Genomic DNA, 18,818 nt, shown 5'->3' with positions numbered 1-18,818 from the left:
TAATTGTGTATACCTGTATTTTAGCACGTACCGTGACACTTGTATGTGCTGCCTGTAACGATACCACCTGTAGGTACTGCTTGTAAGAGCTTGTTCCCATAGACACATCTAAGAGCGTACACCTTAAGCAAACCTCGGTGTAACATCTAGAAAGTTCAGTGATGTGCAGGTACAAGACCGATAGCTGTGTTCACTTGGAAGAGTACTATAAAGCTGTGAAGAAGACTTGAGTCTGGCCAGCCTCCCCACGGACGGGAACTCAGCTGCAGCCGCCGCTGTTCCCAGCATCACAAGGGATGTATGATTCCTGTCACCTTCTCTGTAGTTGCCACCGTTTACACAACAAACCAGCCTTGAGCATCGGTGTCTTTCGGACTGAGATCCAAAAAGACATGACGCCTCCTCGGTGCAAAGCAAGACTGCAAGAACTACATGTGGCCAAAGCGTGATTAAAGAGGGAAGTTAGGATGGTAGGGGTAAAGTGAGGGGTGAGAAGCATGTTTAGGACCGTGCGGGCAAAGGCTTGGTAAAGGGATGAAACTGGCTAGTGAAAAAGAAATTGGATCTAATCACGGGGAATTGCTAGCAATTAAACCTGTCCAATAATCTTCAAAGTTAAGTCATTAAGCCTGCTGACTAAGCCACTTGGAATTAGTAGAGACGAGCACTGGGAGAGAAGATGTTGTAGGAAAAAAAAAGGTCTCTCCTCCTTGCAATTTTTTATGGACTTACAAATGTGGAAGACTATAAAAAAGAGCTTATTTTACGTTGGAAGCATTATGCTGTCAGAGCTGTACTTTATCAATGTTTTTTCTCTTTCTACTGAAGCAATGATTCATGTTGTCTTCATTGACTAGCAATACCTATTTTTATTTTACCTTGCAAGACAATTAATTGCTTTTTGGAAACCTTTTGATTTTTCAGTGAAACTTTTCTAAAATAAAGCTCCTGCTTGACTAAATAGACAGGTCTCCGAAGTTTTAGTGTTTCAGGTAACTTACCAGGTGACGATTGTGTAATTCACTGCAAGTATAAGAAAAGCAAAGGCATAATGCCAGCAATAGCACATGGTCAGGAACATCATATTCGTATGATCCGTCTGATTCCACTCTGGGCTCCCATTTGGAGGATAAAGCACAAAACCAATCTGTAATAAAATAAAAAGTTTTTAGCAGACGTCATTTGACGTATATCAGATGCCGTGTCGTGTATTATGCTACCCGTCACAAGGCAGACATTTTGTTTACTTACAGTGCTGATTATTTCTGCGATTGTTATTAAAAACAATTTGGCAGTCACACTCAGCTGCGATGGATCATTTTACACAGTTTTGTGCAGAAATGCCTTTGAAGATGCAGAGCCAGTCTCAGAGACCCCCGGCTCCTGCCCAGCCAATTAAGGAGCCGGCCCAACGAGTCCTGCAGCCATCACCGTTACGTGCCGTAAGGAAAGGGGATGGTGCTCAGCCATGTGTGGGCTGAACTGCAAGCACATCACCAACCAGCAAACCTGCCTGGCCATTTTGCGCTGACTCGCTTCTTCCTGACAGCGCCTGGCCATGTGTTACATGGTTCAGGAGATGAATAATAAATTAATAAATAAAGGCGAGCCAGAAGTCTATTTCTTTTGGGTCATCCGGGAAAAAGGTCAGGTTTTGAAACTACGTAAAAACGGAGCTTTCTCACCCAAGGCTGTAAGTTCACGTGAAATACATAGCTGATTTGTTTATTCAGAGCTGGGAAAGATCAAATTCAGATTAATGCATAAGTGGGGAACCTAGTCATCCCATGGCCACACAGGGGTCTGCCTTGACGAGCACTGGTCCTCTGTACTGCCTAATACTCTTCAAAGTCACCGCTCAGCAGTTTAGCTGAGAATTTAGGGGCTGGGAAGAGGAGGAGAGAAAGGAGGAGGGGAGGACTGCATTTTCCATTTCCATGCAGAGAATTCAATGAATAAGGGTGTTGATGATGCAGAAAGAAAGTCCCTTTACCTTTTACAAATTTGTCATGCTGCAGCCAGTATGTGGTTTTCAGTCACACATACGGCTGAAGTCTGCTGCGGTTGTGAAAAAAAGCCACGCTTAAATCTCTTGTATTTTTAGTTCTTCCATTTTTTACTTTGAAACAAATCCCACATTGTGTCCAGAGCTAAAGAAATAACTTGCTCTAAAATTAGACTAGGCAGACAACAAAGAATAAATGGTCGCATCTAATTCCTCTTAGGTAAAGCTTTTTAAATCACTGAAGAAAAGTTTACAAACAAGAAAATAAAACAGCAAGTGCTGCAGCACCAGGTTCTTGAGTTCACTTATAGAAAAATACAGCCGTTTCAGAGGTCTGTCTTCTTGCCAGAGCAAGTATTTAAATATTTGATTTGGTGCTTAGTGTCCAGTTCTCCTAAGGAACAGCAAAGGTTTTTATTAATCGTGTCTGGCCAGCATATAAAAAAGGGAAGCCAGTCTAGACATGCCGGAAAGAAAAAATCACTGGAGTGACCTCAGTTCTCCACTATAAGATGGAACACACAGCGGCACTAGCACTCCTGTTTCTTTGTTACAAGATCGCAGCAATTCATTAAATTATCTCTCTTATTTGACAGCAGAAAAAAGGTCGCTATCAAATACCTATTAATTGGATAGGATCACAAGTAAGCGAAGGCACAGCAGCTACATTTTGAGGAGTCCTTTTGGGAGCCACATCCCTGAAATATAAAAGTTTGGGCTGTTACTTCTTCTGCTCAGCTCCCCAAACAAACGCTGGAAAAGCAGGAGGCTTTACATGGCTCAATCTCTTAACGCGAACCAGGAGCTCAAATACCTTTCAAAGCTAGGTTAACACTGTTGAAACGCTTTTTAGAAAGTAGAGAGAGGCAGCCAACATAAAAGATGATTTGTGCCTTCGTTCCTCTTCACGCAATGTCAATGGATGCTTTGCCTCACCCGTCCAGTGCTCCGCTGGGCACTTACTCCCTGCTCCGGCAGCCGACGGCGGGGACCGTCTTTGTAAAGAGCAGCCTGTATTGCCGGGCTGTAAAATCACTGCCGTTTGCCTGGCGAATTTTGAACAGGATGTTACAGAGATCAGAGGGAACGTTCAATCGCAAGGAGAGAGCTCAACAAAACCACTTGAGCTTTTTTTATTGATTCACATAAAAGACACTAGAAGTAAAGTGGCTTCTTTGTCTGTAAACCAGATATGATAAATAGATTTATGTCTTTAAAGGGACCCTAAGAGTAGATTGGTTTTTATGAGTCCTTTGAGGTGTGTATTTAAAAGGCATATTATATCACCTGTGAAACATCTGAAAAGAGGTAAATGATTAATTTCGGTGAAGGAAGAAATTCCTAAGGCAGAAAAGTGACCTACCTGCCAGAACCAGCTGCCTTGTAATATGCAGAGGCTTGTACGGAGCATCTCTAGCACAATACTGCCACGGAAGAAAACTTCCAGAAATATGCAAACAGCTGCTCCAAAGATAGCAAATAGCAGTAACTGATGAACATGAACATCCAGCATGGCTCTCCCATGAAGGTGGTAGCAAAAGAGAAAACCTGGAATAAATCAGTTTAAGATATTTTCTTTCCTTGTAATCTGCCTTCATCTGCTTTTAGAAAACAGTGAACCTTTAACATTTCCCTTTATGTCAAGATCACCTTCTCGGTTAAGCCAAGAGTAATTTTTTAAGACTGATGCCTACGTATTGTGTGCTTCCACTCTTGAGCTCAGACCAGGAACTTGCACGGGAAGCTGCAGCTCTGTCACCTTTCCTTTAAAACAGAAAGCCTCATTCCTCAGCGTAACGAGAGGGACGCTATGGGGTGTACTGTGCGTACAGACAACATGAATTGAGCGTGTCGCCAGTGCGATTGCCGTGCAGGTAAATGCATTTCCCACTGGCTTTAACTAACAAGTTGTGTACCATGTCAGTACATACCCTGAAGCACGTGCCCGAGCTACTGAGCGCTTACCCAAAACAGGCTTGTGCCGCTATTTTCATAACTTTTCTGTTTCTGTCTGAGCCAGTTAGAAAAGCGCAGGTACGCCACTACAATGTGTGATCATGCTCTGACGTTTGTGCAGACAAACCCTCAGCGGTTTAAGGAGGGCTTAAGACTGTTTAAGACTGATCTTTTTTTATGCGTTTCAGGGAGTTGAAGCACCCGGCGCCCGTAGAGCTCACTCTCTAAGGCTGATTTGAGATTCCCAGGCAAAGACTGATACCAAGTTTCACACGCATCTCTGCAGAGAGAGGTAAACTGACCTTCAATAAAAACTGCTAAGGAAAGCATCATCCTGTCCATGGCCACCGGCAATGCGTTGGTCCCGTGAGCCACGATGTCAACCAACCCTGAAATGCCGTAGAAGAGGTACATGGTGGCATGTTGCCAGTTCATCAAGTGATCCCAGTGCTTTTCCTCGTAATTATACAACTTCAGATGAGGTCCATCGGGAACAAACTGCTCGGCTACCATTCCTGCGCATGATACGAGAAGTATAACTCTTTGTCCTGGTGCTTAAGGTATAGACCGATGGTAAGTCTTTATACAAACAACGGAGTCGACAATATATCCCTATGCAGCATAACGCCAGTCGATTCGGGGTTCAGTCTGGCTTCCTGAGCACTGTTCTGGGTGATTGCTGTGTTTTGCTCCCTTCTTCCCAGTTCAGTCATTCCCAGTAAAGTTTTTAACGTGTTGTCCAAATTCAAATGAAAATGCAGAGAGGCTTCAAATATATTAACTTTATATAAATTTTAAAGAAAATAGGCAGTAGGTGGAGAAATAAGTTGCTTTGCTGAGGGAAAGACCACAGAGTGTGTTCAAGCGTATATTAAACGTCACATAATCCAGAAAGGAGAAAGCCAGAGGAAACCAGGCTTCAGCTCCACCACTCCTGGTGGGACTATTTGAATCTTACAGTTTCCAGCAGTGAAAACGGAGACCGCTATTCTGTGCTGCTTTATTTTTTTTTAAACAATTGCTATTGTAGTAGTCCTCTGACCGAATTTTTCAGCTGCCTTTCCCAGTGGTTCAAACATGCGTTTAACACATGCTAAAGTCCCCAAAAGAAAGATTTACCATTTCAGTCCCCTGCAATATGCAGGATGACAGAGTTCAGACTCTTAATTCAAAAGGGATTTTTCCTGTAAAGCCATAAAAAGAAATCCCTCCACTGTGCAGAGTTATTAAAGGTCCCATGAGAATGTATACTGAGTTAGTATTTTGAGTTGCTGCTCCACCGCTTCCCTTACCTTGGCCCCTCGGTGTCTTGCTAACTAGCTGCAGTACTGCAAGGGGAAAGCTGCTTTTAGATATTTTATATGATCAATGAAGTTTGGGAAGAGTTTAAAATACATTATGGTTTTTAAAGCATTAAAGTTAATTATATTGTTCATAAAGTGTAGGCCAGCATCCTGCTGTACAAGTGGATATGCTGCAGAGTAAATGCAGTGTTTTTCCACCTTTATTTCAAGTTTTCCTAACACAGAAACAGCAGATTTTACTCCTGCTGCTGCTTTTACTGTTTGTCCTTGCCAGGCTTTCTTGTCCACATTTTTGATTGGAACTGAAATCACCATACGTTAAAATAATATTTTTTTTGTTTCAGGGTGAAAATAAAAACACTAGATGAGTGTTTTAGCTGCCCAGTTACCTGTAGACACTGACTGGGAGACTTGTAGGAAACATGTCCCCACTCACATCTCAAAATGAAGGCTATTATTTAGGTTTTGATAATTTTTTAAGGCATATGGAAGTGTATACTGTGCACACAAGATCAGTGCTGATGTATCTTAACCGATACAACGCCCAGAGGGGGAGGAAAAGCATGAACAAGATTTTGGCACAGCCCGCACCTTGATTAGAAACTGGGTAACTCTGAGCATCTAAAGAAGAGTAGATAGATAGAATCTAAAAATCTAAAAACACTAAAAAATAAGTTCCTTCTCAACTTGAGAGCCACATGTGCCGAGCTCCCCAGGTCCCCTGTTATTTAGCTTACTTACACTGGAAAGGCAAATTGCTACCATACAGCCTGCTGGAATGTAAACGAGAGCTAGGCACTTCCAGTCGGCTGCGCAGCTCACTGACCCACCCCGTGGGTTTGTACCCAAGGCCGGTCCACAGCAGAAGGAGAAACAGCCCCCTGCGCCCACCCCGTTACAACAGTCCCGCAGCAACAGGGTCCGGAGTTCAGTCTTTCTTTATGAACATTTTCACTTTGGAATGACATTAATGAAGAAGCATCGGCATTTACATATTTTATCAATATCAATAACTCAGTGGAGACTACCAACATCTGGATTCGAAATAGAAAAGCAATGCCCCCCCAGTTTGCCGCTCCCAGTCTGCATGTGAGAGCCCCTTGCCTAAATATCTTTTCTCCCTCCCTGAAGTAGTGAGCAGCATATGAACGCTCAGAAAGACGGACCAGCTGTGAAGGAGTCAGGATACCTTAAAGGAGCTCCAGAAGATCGCTATGGATGGAAACCATGTTACAGTCATAACTACGTAATTAATAGCAGTAGCCTCACTAGTTCTTAGATTCATGGTATGTAAAGGACAAAGTACCAAAACACAATGAGATATGTTTTATCAGAGAACAATAATTTTTAAAAAAAAAAAAAAAGATGTGAAAAGGCATAGCCTTTTTGTTGTCTGCCCCAAGTCCACCTTACTTACCAATCAGAGCAAAGACAGCTTTGATGATCCCCTCAACAAACTCCAGGCGCTGAAATCCTGCCCTGGAACCAAGGTAGCAAGCATTCTTGTTTTTTCGACAGGCGTACTTCAGTGGATACTTCACTGACCACCACAAGCCAAAAAGAAGGAAAAAGCTTCCAGGGAGGGCATGCCCTTTGAAATTGCCCATGGTTTTCTGCTAGGCGATACCTGAAGGTGAAACAAATGCGGATCGATCATGGGAATAGTAGGAGAATTCTGTGGGTTATAATTTTAAACTATCTCCTTGCATAGATCAAAAGGGTGTCACTGAATTAAGTATTCACACTTCATTTAAAAATAAATTTGGGTACTTATCTTCCCTGTCTGCTCAAAACACCCAGCCAGTCTCTCCAGTTTCATAGCTTTGCGGAGTGAGAGTAAGAGACCCAACTGCGGAGCAGCTGACCTGAAATGCAGAGCTGGCAGTTGGCAAGTTAAGAGAAAAAAAGCCATAGTACACTATGTCATGCAGTTGAAGTTGTACTAGCAAAAGAGAGAACCTGAATATTCACAATTTGGTTCCTTCACAGAGTGTTTTATGTCTCTTTACTCTGCAAACAGAAATCAAGACAATACCTGACTGAAGGAAGACTGAATCATATACAGATCCAGTGGGTAACTATTCGCTAATAAATAGTATTTTCTGTTTCAATACGGATGTTTCATTATGATTTACAAACATCAAGTCATTCTCAATATTTGATAGGTAAATTATGCACCCACAGCTAGATACGTATTATCAAGTACATCAAGTGCACTGAGTGATAAGGTTATTAGTTGCTCACTGTTATACAGTCATTTAAAAGCAGTGCTATTAATAAAACCCAGTAATTCTGGTCATCATCCCAACTTTTAGGAGAGTTAACTCAGCTCCAATAGCTTCTTCATTAAAATGACAGTTCTAACATTAAATTGCAATTTTTCTTTAAGCTACTATAAACTGAGTCGTTGTGCATCATGACCCAAAGGCATGCTAAATCTTTGCACAGATGACAATCAAGAATAACCACTTTAGAAGCACTGGCAATCTGTACTTTCTGTTATTATCGTTGCTGACTTAAAAATCCAATCACCACACTACACTGGAGCCATCTGGTTATGAACAGAACATGGAGGCTCTGGTATATTTTTCTTTTCAGTAAGTATTTCCTATGGTCAGCTCTGCATAAGAAGTTTTAAACTGTGGCTTGTGGGCCATGGAGTACTTGCAGATGGTTCACGTAATGCTGTCTAGTCACGTAGCGTGAGCCCTCTCTTATTTCTGGAGGCTAAACTCCACTGAAAGCTTTAATTTTTTTTATTATTTTTTTAAGAGAAACTTTTCCACATGCACAGGTCCTGAAGCTGCCATAAGATTATTACCCAACTGCATGAGGAGAGGTGACCTATATAGCCACAAAGGAGAAGAAAAAAAAAAAAGACTGTTCGCAGACAGCACGAGGCAGGCTGTGATTTAAGCAGGGATGCTGAAGAGGGTCCCGTCCCTGCTGCCTGCCCCCTCCTCTTCCAGAGCTGATTTCTCCACGGTCAGGGCTGCAGAAGGGGAGGGGTGAGCTTTAACAGCTTTCCCTGGATAAAATTCCCCTTAGCTAATTTCTGGGGAACTATAACTGAAGTACAAGAAAAGGGAAACGTGATACTGGTTGTCCAAGCAAGCCCATTTCTGGATGTGTCCTCGCAGGTGTTGCCAGTGCTGGCATCTGCGTAGCGAAGCCTGGAAGGAAAGCATGCCGAGGTGGCTGCACCGAGCCCCAGGAGGGCTCCCGGGGAAGCAGCGCCTGCCAGCCGTGGGGCGGCCAAAGGGGGAATGAGGGAGGTGTTTACGTATTCTTATGAAACGTAAAGGAGTCCATTTGGGATTTCTGCTGTGTGGGGAAGGGCTCCCGTGTGCCACTTGTCTGCCGCCGAGAAGAAAAGGAAGGGTGCCATGCCCAGAGCTGCTGTCGGGGGCTTTGCTTCGCCTGGTGAAGATCAGAGCAGCAAAAGCCATGAGGAGGAGCGAGCGGAGACCTGGCGAGTGGCTGTCAGCACGGGCACCCCAGCCACCTGGATGGTGATGACTGCCTCCACCTCCGCTCACAAAATGCTGAATTAAGCTCCGAACCTCCCTGGGGCTGAGCACACGTTAGTGGTGCCAAATCAGCCTGCTTGTGAGCTGAGCATCTCTGATCCTGGCCCAGGGCGGGCAGGACAGGGCAGGGCAGGAGGAGGAGATGGCAGCTGAGGGTCCAGGGGTCAGGAGAGCCTTCCTCTGCCTCCTCTGCTTCCCCCACCACCCTTAAAGTCCCGTTGGGTTGATGCCTGTGTGTTATTTGCAGACGGGGAAAGCACTGCTCACTCTCGAGCAGCCCATAGAGCGCGGTTGGGCTCTCAGTGGTGCGGTTGGGGGCTCAGCCCCGCAGGTTAGACCCGGCCCCCGCGGTCTCACAGAAGAGGTACCTCATTTCGGGACACCTTTAGTTGAAAGAGTCTGACCAGCTTGTGTGTCACTGCCACCACTCACTGTGCCATTGTTTGCCTCAAAAAAGGGCGGTACTAACAGGAGCTGAGGTTTTAGACAGCTGCCTAAACTTTGCTTTAAATTTTGAAATACTTCTTTTGCTTTGAAAATCTTAATTTCTAGTTGTTTTAAAACTCGCTGGCCTGAAATGCATTGCTGTCTTTTCAGATACATTGACTTTTTTCCTTCTTTGAATGAAAGGAAGAGGGGAGGAGTGGGGAGTGGCCTTTCCTCACCATATGTCTCATCTCACTAAACACCATTCATTAGAAAGACTTTATTCATTAGGTATTTTATTATTCACCATGGGTATATAGCACTCCAAATGGAAAGATTTACCTTGTACCCCACATCAAAGTGAGATACTGGATTCAAAAGGTAAATTAAAGCTGTAAAAAGCCTCCCTCTAGGAGAGTACAGCTGCAGTAAGAGTCAAATGAAGAACAGTGTGTTAATGTCATTTGTAGTGCACAGTATACGCAACTTCTCAATCCGTGAATTCACACCTGTGTTATCTAGAGCTCTAATCACTGCAGGGTTTTTCTGCCCTAAATCTGGGTAATCCATCAAGATACTCTGTTTATTTTTTGCCTTTCAAAGCAAGGGAAAAAAAGAAAAGGAAAAGACTGATACAGCAGCTACTGCTGCATATCCAATGTAAGCAAAACAGAAACAGTAAATTTAATTTTTTTTTGCCATAAGCGATACAATCACATATTAGTAGCTTTCGAGAGTGCAAACTTCAGTTTGCGTTCCAAAGATGTTAGGGATTATTGGTAGGATTTCTCGAGAAAGAGGCACATCAGATCTGCCAGCCAGCTGTTGTGGCAGACCTCTGGAACAATGAATGTCAACACAGTTGGCTTCAGAGAAGAGTTATATGGAGGATACTTTAAATCCTTAGTAAACTTGAGACCGTTGTGACAGAGCTCACCTTAAACTGATTTAACTTCCCAATTTGTGAATTTTCTGTTATCAGGCCTGAGAGTTTATTTTGGCCAGGCTAGAAGTTGACTGCCACCACCCGCAGTTTTGATGTGACTGAGAAGTTTTGCCTGCAAGTAAACCAGGTGATATCACACGGTTTGGGGCTTAGTACGACACTGAGGACGTGGCGAGGATAAGCGGAGCCTCCCCTGCAGGAAGATCACTGCAGGGTCAGGAGGTGAATTTGGGAGGTGTGAGGCAGGGGTGCCATGGGAGGTGAAAGGAGAGGAGGACAGGATGGCAGGCTGCTGCCTTTCTGTGCTGCATTTTGGCATCCCCCATCCCCCTGTGCAGCCCCGGACAAAGCAGCTCCTGCCAGCTGTTCTGCACAGCCTGGGAGCCAGCCAGTTGGGGTATCATCTCAGGTGCTATTTATTGGATAAAGATGGCATCAGCGTGTTATGACGATACTTAATAAGTTTGAGGGTTTATTTTTTACAGAGCCTTAATTAGCAATTAGCAAACAATCACTGGAAGACTGATGTTGCAAGATGTGCAAATCCCAGACCCTTTTTTATCCTCAGTGATTTCAGGGCTGGTTGTGCTGGCAGAGCCAGAGCCGCGTTCTCGTCAGCAAAGCTTCCTTGCTGCCCACCACATTCCCTGGAGCGCGTCATCTGCCAGAGATACGAGGAGAGAAACTCCTGGGGCTGTCCCACAGCTGGCTGCCATGAGGTCTGGGTTCGGCCATGCAGGGTCTGCCCACACTCCCTCCCCCCAAAGCCACCCAGTCACACCAGGTGCTGCATGTGTACCTGCAGCTGGGGACCTGCTTGCACAACCTCAACCCTGTCCAAATCCTGCTCCTAACGCCACCAGGCAAAGCCAGCGGTGCTGGTGCCTGCAAGGGGCACACAGACAGACGGCGTCACCTGGCCACAGCCCTCGCCACGGATGACAGGGTTTGGTTTTCCAGTAAGCGCACGTAGACCCTCTGACCATTGGCGATCTAATCACCCCCGTGACCTGCTGTGTGCACCCCCGGGATCCCTGCAGGCTCACTCAGCTTTTCATGTCTCCACCCTGAAGCCTCACCACCCAGGACCCTTCCACCACTACCAGCAGCCACGGGGCCACAGCAGCCAGGGCACGAGCAAATTTTGGACTCTGGCAAAGCAAATTTTGGACTCTATCTGAGGGGACCTCCCTCCCCGCTGACCAGCAGGGATGCTACGCCGAGGAGGGTGCCCAGGAACCAGACAAGGCGCATGCTCCAGTCCAGACTCGGGCTTTCCACAGCAAGTACTCCTTGAAACCTCACTCTCAGGAGGGTGTGGGGCACACCAGGAGGGGAAGCTGCTGTCAGGGTTCAAGGGCACCCAGGGGCCTTAATTGCTCCAACCAGCCTCACCAAGGACCCCTACCCTGGCACCCCTGCTCAGGGGGCCATGGTCACAGGGGGACTGGAGAAAAAGGTAATTAGGTGTAATTATGGCAATAAACTCAATTGTCGAGGCAGTTTATAAATTCTAAGTATAAAGCAATGTTTCTGCAACTGATTGGAATTAGGAACAAGAATAATTTACAGCTACCTGTGAAAGTGAGATGCTTTTTTTTTTTCACGTGTGAGAACTCCAGGCATGTTTTTTCTTGCAATGATCACAGAAAGCTCTTCACGGTTCAGGCTTTTCCAGCAATTAGAAATCTGCATAGTATTGCAAAAGTGTTTTACACTCAAACTTTGCCGACCAAATAGAGGTTATTGTTGGCTGCCCACAAATTCCCTGCTCACAAATTCCCTGTGTAGCAGTAATGCTTTGTGTACCTGGGGTGTTCATCCCTCAGTTCAGGCTACATCTTACTCCTTGGGGTCAGAAAGGAATATGGGGATCCCCTGGCAAAGGAGAGGATGAGCAAAGGCAGTTTCCAAGTGAGCGTTCAAGAAAAGGCGTGCATTTTTGTGGGTATCAAAAGCTGCCTTTTTAGCCTGAAAATTATCTCACACCAGCAGATGCATGAAAGGCAGGCAAGATAAAGGCTTACGTGATTGATTTAAACACCTTCTGAGTTCTTTGGGAGGGATGTTTCATAACATTTCCCGGTTCGATCCCTGATCTCTTGAGGCCGCCCATGTGGGAACTAAGGCAAGACTTGCAGGTGGTATGGAGAAACTAGCTATACCACCTGCTTACTCAGATGGCTTCTGAATCGCTCCTTGAAGAACTAGATTAGTTTCCCTTTTTTCCCCTTCTCCCTCTGAAAAAAGCCAAGGGCTTAGGCAGCGTAACCTGTGCTGGCCGGGGACGCTAGTGGAAGCTGAGCCATAGCTAGCTCTGAGCAGGCAGCTCCCCTTCCCTGCACATTCTCCTGCCACAGCAATGTGCCTCACCATTTCCTGTGTTTATCAAGCCCTGGGGGATGTTCAAGAGGACTGTCAACCAGAAATGTGGTGGTTTGTTTTTTTTTTTTCCAGAAACCACAAAAGTTATGAGGCCACAAACTCGCTCTGCTGCAATGCATTCGTTTCTGTTACAGAACCGTACGGTAACCAAAGTTAAACCCAGAGATTAAACATTGGCAAATTTGCTGCAACAGTGAAACTGAAGCGTTTTCTCCCATACACTAGATCAGGAAAACAATGATGTGGAGTTTATAATATTTGATACAAAATGTTTATTTATCCGTAACAGCCGCAGGAATCGATCATGATGTCAGTGAGAATAATGCACCCAGATAAGAGGTAAACATATAAGAAATAATGCATTTGTAGACACTTTCTAATCAGTGCACAAACCGCAATCATACAGCTTTTACCAAAAACTGGCATCCAGCAAAGTTGAACACATCTAAGACAAAGAAAATCACAGACAAGTTTACTTCAGCACCAAAGATTCCTACTTGCAGTTAAAGATGTATTCGCGAGGCAAATGCCTTTTAGCCTGCAGCCATTAAATTGTAAACATTACGGAGAGCCATGCTGATCTCAAAAACAATGTCTGCTGTAATTACTTTGTTCACTAAATGCAGTACTGATTTCATGTCATGACTAAAAGCCTTTCAGCAACTACAGCCCCCTGTTTCTAGATGAGATCACTGCTTTGGCGTTAAGGAAATACTCAGCTGGCACCTATAGCTCCTTCAGAATTAAACTGGAACTAAGTATTGTGTATGCTAACGAAAGCAGGACTCAAGACTTCTTGAAATGCTAAAAAATGACAATACAGCCTTGATATTTTTGGCTTAAGAGTGTGGGAGATAGATAAAGATTTTCAGGTAAAAAAAAAAAGAAATGTCATGAATAGGCATCTCTGAAGCCTGTAAGAGAAGAAATCAACCCTTGATAAAACCCTCAGGCCTACAAGACAGGGATGAAAAACAAAAATCCCAAAGAGGTAATGACCAGAAATCTATATACGGGCCTTAGGAAGGAGGGACTCCAAGACAGTCTCTCATAGCGCTGAGTTTGGGCCCACAACCTGAACTACTGGTTTTTTCAGCCCCTTGAATCTGTCAACAGCTCCTCCTTCCCAAATACCTGTCCTTCTCAGCCCTTTGAGTGCTCCTCACTGTGGGTTTTCATCTCTGGTGACCCTCAGTTTCCTGACTTGCTTTCCCCTTTCTCTGTGCATCTGCTGACTCTGTTTCTGCTTCCATAGCTGAGCAGGCTATCTCCAGGGGTTATCCAGGGACAACAAACACTCCGTAATAATCTTACCATTGGCTCTTGATATCAGAGCAGCTGCTAGTCTGTTTACACGAAATTTTTGGTCTTCAGGACTGCCAGTTTGGAGCTTTTTATTCAGATCACCACAAGTTCAAACAACATACACACACAAAAAAATTGAATCTTGTAATTGCATGGAATATATAAGAGCGATTTGTTCCTATGAAAGATTCATAGTTGCTTTATTGGCCACAAAACCTGGTATTTCCTAGCACTGCCTGAAATTAAGGGTAAAAGAGCATGGGTGTGTGAGTAAACTATTGCAGGTATGAGAGTGCTACCTCCTGCGGGTGTATGTTTGGCTTCAGCCACTGCAGCCGCTTCCCTGCCCGCGGGAGCCCGGCGGTAGCCCCTGCCTGCTGTGGGGTGAGCTTCCAGCTGTGCCCTGTGCAGAGCAGCAGTTCCCTTCCCTTCCCTTCCCTTCCCTTCCCTTCCCTTCCCTTCCCTTCCCTTCCCTTCCCTTCCCTTCCCTTCCTTCCCTTCCCTTCCCTTCCCTTCCCTTCCCTTCCCTTCCCTTCCCTTCCCTTCCCTTCCCTTCCCTTCCCTATAGAAGGTCACAGCAGTCCGCTGATGCCTAACTCCTCCCAACCCAGCAGACTCGAGCAAGTTTTTTGATTGTGTGCAGCAGTGGCTGAGCGCTGCTGGACAGACAGCGTGGTGGAAGGACGTTCAGCAACATCCCACTGCTGTGCTGTGGGAGCTCTTCACTGACATCCAAGACTGGCCCCCCCTTCAAGTCCACCTGGCACTGGGCTCAGCTAGAGCTCTTACTGATTCCTAATTTTAACCTGAATTGTGCCAGCTAGTGAAATTCCTATATGCTCTCCCTTTTTAAAGTCAATTCCTCCTATCGTCTTTAAAACAGCCCGAGTCACTGCAATGAACAACCTCTGCAGGACCCTAGGTGTCCCTGAAGGCCCATGGTCAAGCAGAGGTCACACCACCACTAAGAAGACTGGTCCCTAGATACCCTCCCTAAAACAGTTTTGAAGGGTGCAATCCCTGGCTTATCCTTGCAGTTCCGGGTGTGCTCACCTACATGTTCTCTGCTTTCAGATAGACATGCTAGAAAAATGTCAAGAGAGCAAGTTTGCTATATCAACTGATGATTTATTGCTCAAAGCCCAGCTCTGGAGAGGAAATGGAATAAAATATGAGTCGCTTTCTGTTAGCATCCCTTTTATGGACCTCTTCTACAGCATCTTAGCAATACAGTCAGGGCTTCGGCGGAATGATCTAGTAAGAAAGCAAAGCTGACAGGATCACTAGACTGCGGTAAATATTTGTGGTAAATATTGATGAGCACCTGAGCTGTGAAAGATCCTGCATTTGACACTTATATAGCACTTTACAGACAGAAATTACTGCAATTGTTATTTATGTTTCCAATGCTTCTCGAAGACAAGAAAGCATAACCAAAAAAGGAGGTTACTGAGAAAACTCAATGTTTAAGTGGTCTAAAATGGTATTTTCCACCTGCAAGGAAGCTAGGTCTGAAAAAGAAAAGTGAGGAGTTGTGCTCTTGGAGAAGGACAGATGTTCAGGTATGAAGGACAGGGCTTGCTGATCTCAGTATGATTTCTAATTCTTTGGTTGCAAGAGTTGTTCCCTTACCGTAACTACCAGTGACTCTGAAGAAAAGGCATTAAGATTTCTCTTCGTTATGTATAGTACCAGATATTGGGGCAACTGAGGCCTTTGAATGAGAATCTGGAATATCACAGAGGCGACCCTGTTTTAAAGAATTGCCAAACACTAACAAAATATGGTAAGCGTAAGTGTCATGCTGTGCTGTGCATACTAGTAAGCTTTCATCTTAAGGATAGTGTGAAGTTGACAAAAACAGGAAGGGAGCTCATTTCAACAAATGCAAGAGTATTAATAAGTCATAGAATCATAGTTTGGAATTGGTTTGGAAGGGACCTCAAAGATCCTCTAGTTCCAACCCCCCTGCCACGGGCAGGGACACCCTCCACTAGACCAGGTTGCCCAAAGCCCCATCCAACCTGGCCTTAAACACTTCCAGGGAGGGGGCATCCACAGCTGCTCTGAGCAACCTGTTCCAGAGCCTCACCACCCTCACAGTAAAGAATTTATTCCTAATATCTAACCTAAATCTACCCCCTTTCAGTTTAAAACCATTACTCCTTGTCCTATCACTACATGTCCTTGTAAACAGTCCCTCTCCAGCTTTCTTGTAGGCTCCCTTCAGGTACTGGAAGACAGTGTTCATAGGAAGGACTTGGTTTTCTTAACAAAAAATTACAAGCCACTCAGCCAATGTGATGCTCATAACAGCTCATACCTGGGCAACAAGCAGGTGAGACTGTAACAGCTGAACTTCTGTCCCCTGCTAGGGAGGAGACTGGAAACCAGGGACACGTGTGTCCAGAATATTAGCTTCTACTGGGACACAGTGCTGCATTTTGCTGTGTCCTCCTGCTGAGACCCAGCCTCTTCTTGAATCTCTGCTTTCTGAATTCATTGAAGTGATTTGTAACCTTCAGCCATCCTGTCTGTCTGTGGGCTACAGTTAGGTAGCGTAAGCCCTTGGGGCTCTTAGATGGCAAAAAGTGATTCAAAATAAATGTTTAAATCTCATGGATTTGGATGCCGTAACCAATCATATGAGTGCTTGGGGCTTGCAACATTGTGTTGTGATAAGAAGGGGGAAAAAAAGATGAAAAGCTTTCTTGCCAGTAATTTCCATGCAACAGAGCAGAAGGTGGGATTTGCACCTAGAGCTTTGCCTTGACTGACATGGCTTTGTGCCTGGAAGTTTTCTCTGCAGTCTTGTCTGTCGAGATCAGGGTGCTTGATGTGCTGCTTGTCACAAGGGTGACCAAGCGCACTGCCTTCATCACCTATTGCTTGGGGAAAACAGACTCACAACAGCAGAGAGATGTGTGGGTCAGAAAAGAAAGAGAAACACTAATGAATAAATGGGAGTGTTGGCAAGGCAGACTGTTACATTGATAGTAGCTGGGAGAAATGGCTGCCTGAGTTAGCCCAGCTAGAAAAATCAAAATGCATCAGAGAAACAGGTGTAGCTCCTCTTTATGGGACCACCTCATACTCACTAAATGGGAATCAGCTGGCGCTAACACAACATTAGCAGAAACTGAAGAGTCCTCCATAATGCAAGGCTACAGTAGCAGCGGCTTCAGTTCCTGCAGCCCCTCAGACGACAGGATAATGGAGGGAGCAAGAGTAATGCTATGGCGTAGGCGCTTTGTAATTCAATCAGACCAGCAGTCACAGCAAGGCGCTGTATACTCTTCCAAAACCACTGGCGTTACAGATGCTACACTCTGTATCTTCGAAATGTCTCAAGTGCAAGGTCATGTGGAGCAAGACTTTTAGTAATTTCACATAAAAATGTTTTTAGAAGGCCCTGACTTAGGCATAAATTGATTAGAAGGGACTTAAGTCTCCTTTTTATCTTCTGGAGCAAAAATTAGTGCCAAAGTCAAGGTTTGGCTCATGCTGCATGGTAAGACAGGAGTGCCACAGTAGAGTGACACTCTACTAAAAACTAAGATTTTTCAAAACCAATGTTTAATTATTTATAATCCCTGGGTTTAGGAACTTGCCTTGCTCATAGCTAGTAAGAGAAGATCAAAATGACCACTGCTGCCAATCGCAAGTGAGCATGAGTGCGTTTGGTCACATCTATGAAAGAGAGTAGGAGCCAGTTGACAAGAGTTTTGACACTGAGAAGTCTTGATTCATGTACCTCTTCGGACTGGAAACAAGGGGCCCATTTTTGTGCTGCTGCACTGGTCGTTTGCAGTACTGAGTAAAATGGTATTTCCAGGCAGATTTGGTGTGCAAGAAAAGAGCAAACAGAGAGCAGTTTGCCTAAACACAGGCATAATTATTCAAGCCACTCCTCAAGGTTCATTTGACTTTTCTTCCCAGTAGTTATTTCTACCCACACTATCCACAACTGAGAGAAATCTGCTTGGTTTACCCAGCTCCATTTGTAAAGAGAAAAATACAGGAAAAGCCCACATAAGCAACCCTGAAAAGCAGCAACAGACATCCGAGCAAACTTCGGAAAGGTAACCCCAGAGTCAATGATGAATTTGCATCTAAAATGGATATTGAATACATTCCTTCTCCAAAATTACAAAGTACTTATGGTGACTTATGTTAGAACATATGCCATAATTTAAAGAGGTGTACAGAAACAGGAATATAAGATGATGCAAACAAAGTTGTACATACTTGGAGAAATCACAAGTCCTAGGTGTGTAAATGCATGGTAATCATCAAATATTCAGTTTAAAAATGAAGAAGCATAAATACTTTGGGTTTAAGTACTTCAGTACCTAAGCTCTGAAATTTCACAAAGCCACTTATCAGAAAAATAATGAAATGTTTGATACCATGTCAAGTATTAAGTGCTACTGGGAGAACAGAATATGATTTATCGCTGAAAAATTGAAATAAAATGGAACATATGCAAGGACTGTAAGTGTTTTTCCAAGGGTTATTCTATTTTGAAATAGATAGGTTGGCTGGGATAATCTAATTTTAGGGGTTCTCCCATGTAGTAAGTAGACATCACTACATTTAAATTCTCTTGATTTTGCCTGGAAATTCCGGTGTGGATGTACATCTCCATTTGAGACATCCAAGAAGGAGGGAGGGGAAAAAATCACGCAAGGAACTTAAAACTAAAGTGAAGTTTTATTCACATCCCTAACACTTAACCCCCGCTTTGTTTAACGATCCAGAACCACTGCTGCAAAAACTTTTATACCTGGGGTAGAACAATCCGGATGTCTGCAGGGGCTACAGCTGTATTTTAACACCAGCAACCTTTTCAAAAGCTATTTCTGATTTAAAAATCCCGTCCGTACTTTTTACTTCACGAGTCCCCCCCCTCCGTGGACCGAGTCAAGGCAAACATGGAGTAGCTGTTGTCCTTTCACCCG

The 18,818-nt window shown here is 44.5% G+C and overlaps 2 protein-coding genes across 5 annotated transcripts in view; both read right to left on the bottom strand.

Moving 5' to 3' along the window:
* TBC1D23 (TBC1 domain family member 23) overlaps positions 1-18,818 on the bottom strand; it is a 125,929-nt gene that overhangs the window by 335 nt on the left and 106,776 nt on the right. The gene's annotated exons all lie outside the window — the stretch shown is intronic.
* The window catches only part of TMEM45A (transmembrane protein 45A), a 29,370-nt gene that overhangs the window by 4,207 nt on the left and 6,345 nt on the right, over positions 1-18,818 (bottom strand). For 2 of the 4 annotated variants that reach the window (XM_054828202.1, XM_054828193.1), the window contains 4 exons: positions 6,683-6,892; positions 4,264-4,476; positions 3,369-3,553; positions 1,002-1,147 (listed from right to left, as the gene is read on the bottom strand). In XM_054828202.1, the coding sequence (XP_054684177.1) occupies positions 1,002-1,147; positions 3,369-3,553; positions 4,264-4,476; positions 6,683-6,872 (734 nt within the window). In that variant the 5' untranslated portion in view covers positions 6,873-6,892. Of the gene's footprint in view, positions 1-1,001; positions 1,148-3,368; positions 3,554-4,263; positions 4,477-6,682; positions 6,893-11,743; positions 11,843-18,818 lie in introns of those variants that run through there. The other 2 variants (XM_054828211.1, XM_054828221.1) reach the window with 2 other exon arrangements.

This window comes from Grus americana, chromosome 1, assembly GCF_028858705.1.
Source record: "Grus americana isolate bGruAme1 chromosome 1, bGruAme1.mat, whole genome shotgun sequence".
In the NCBI taxonomy this organism is placed as follows: domain Eukaryota; kingdom Metazoa; phylum Chordata; class Aves; order Gruiformes; family Gruidae; genus Grus; species Grus americana.
This window is presented reverse-complemented; position numbering and strand designations above follow the sequence as displayed.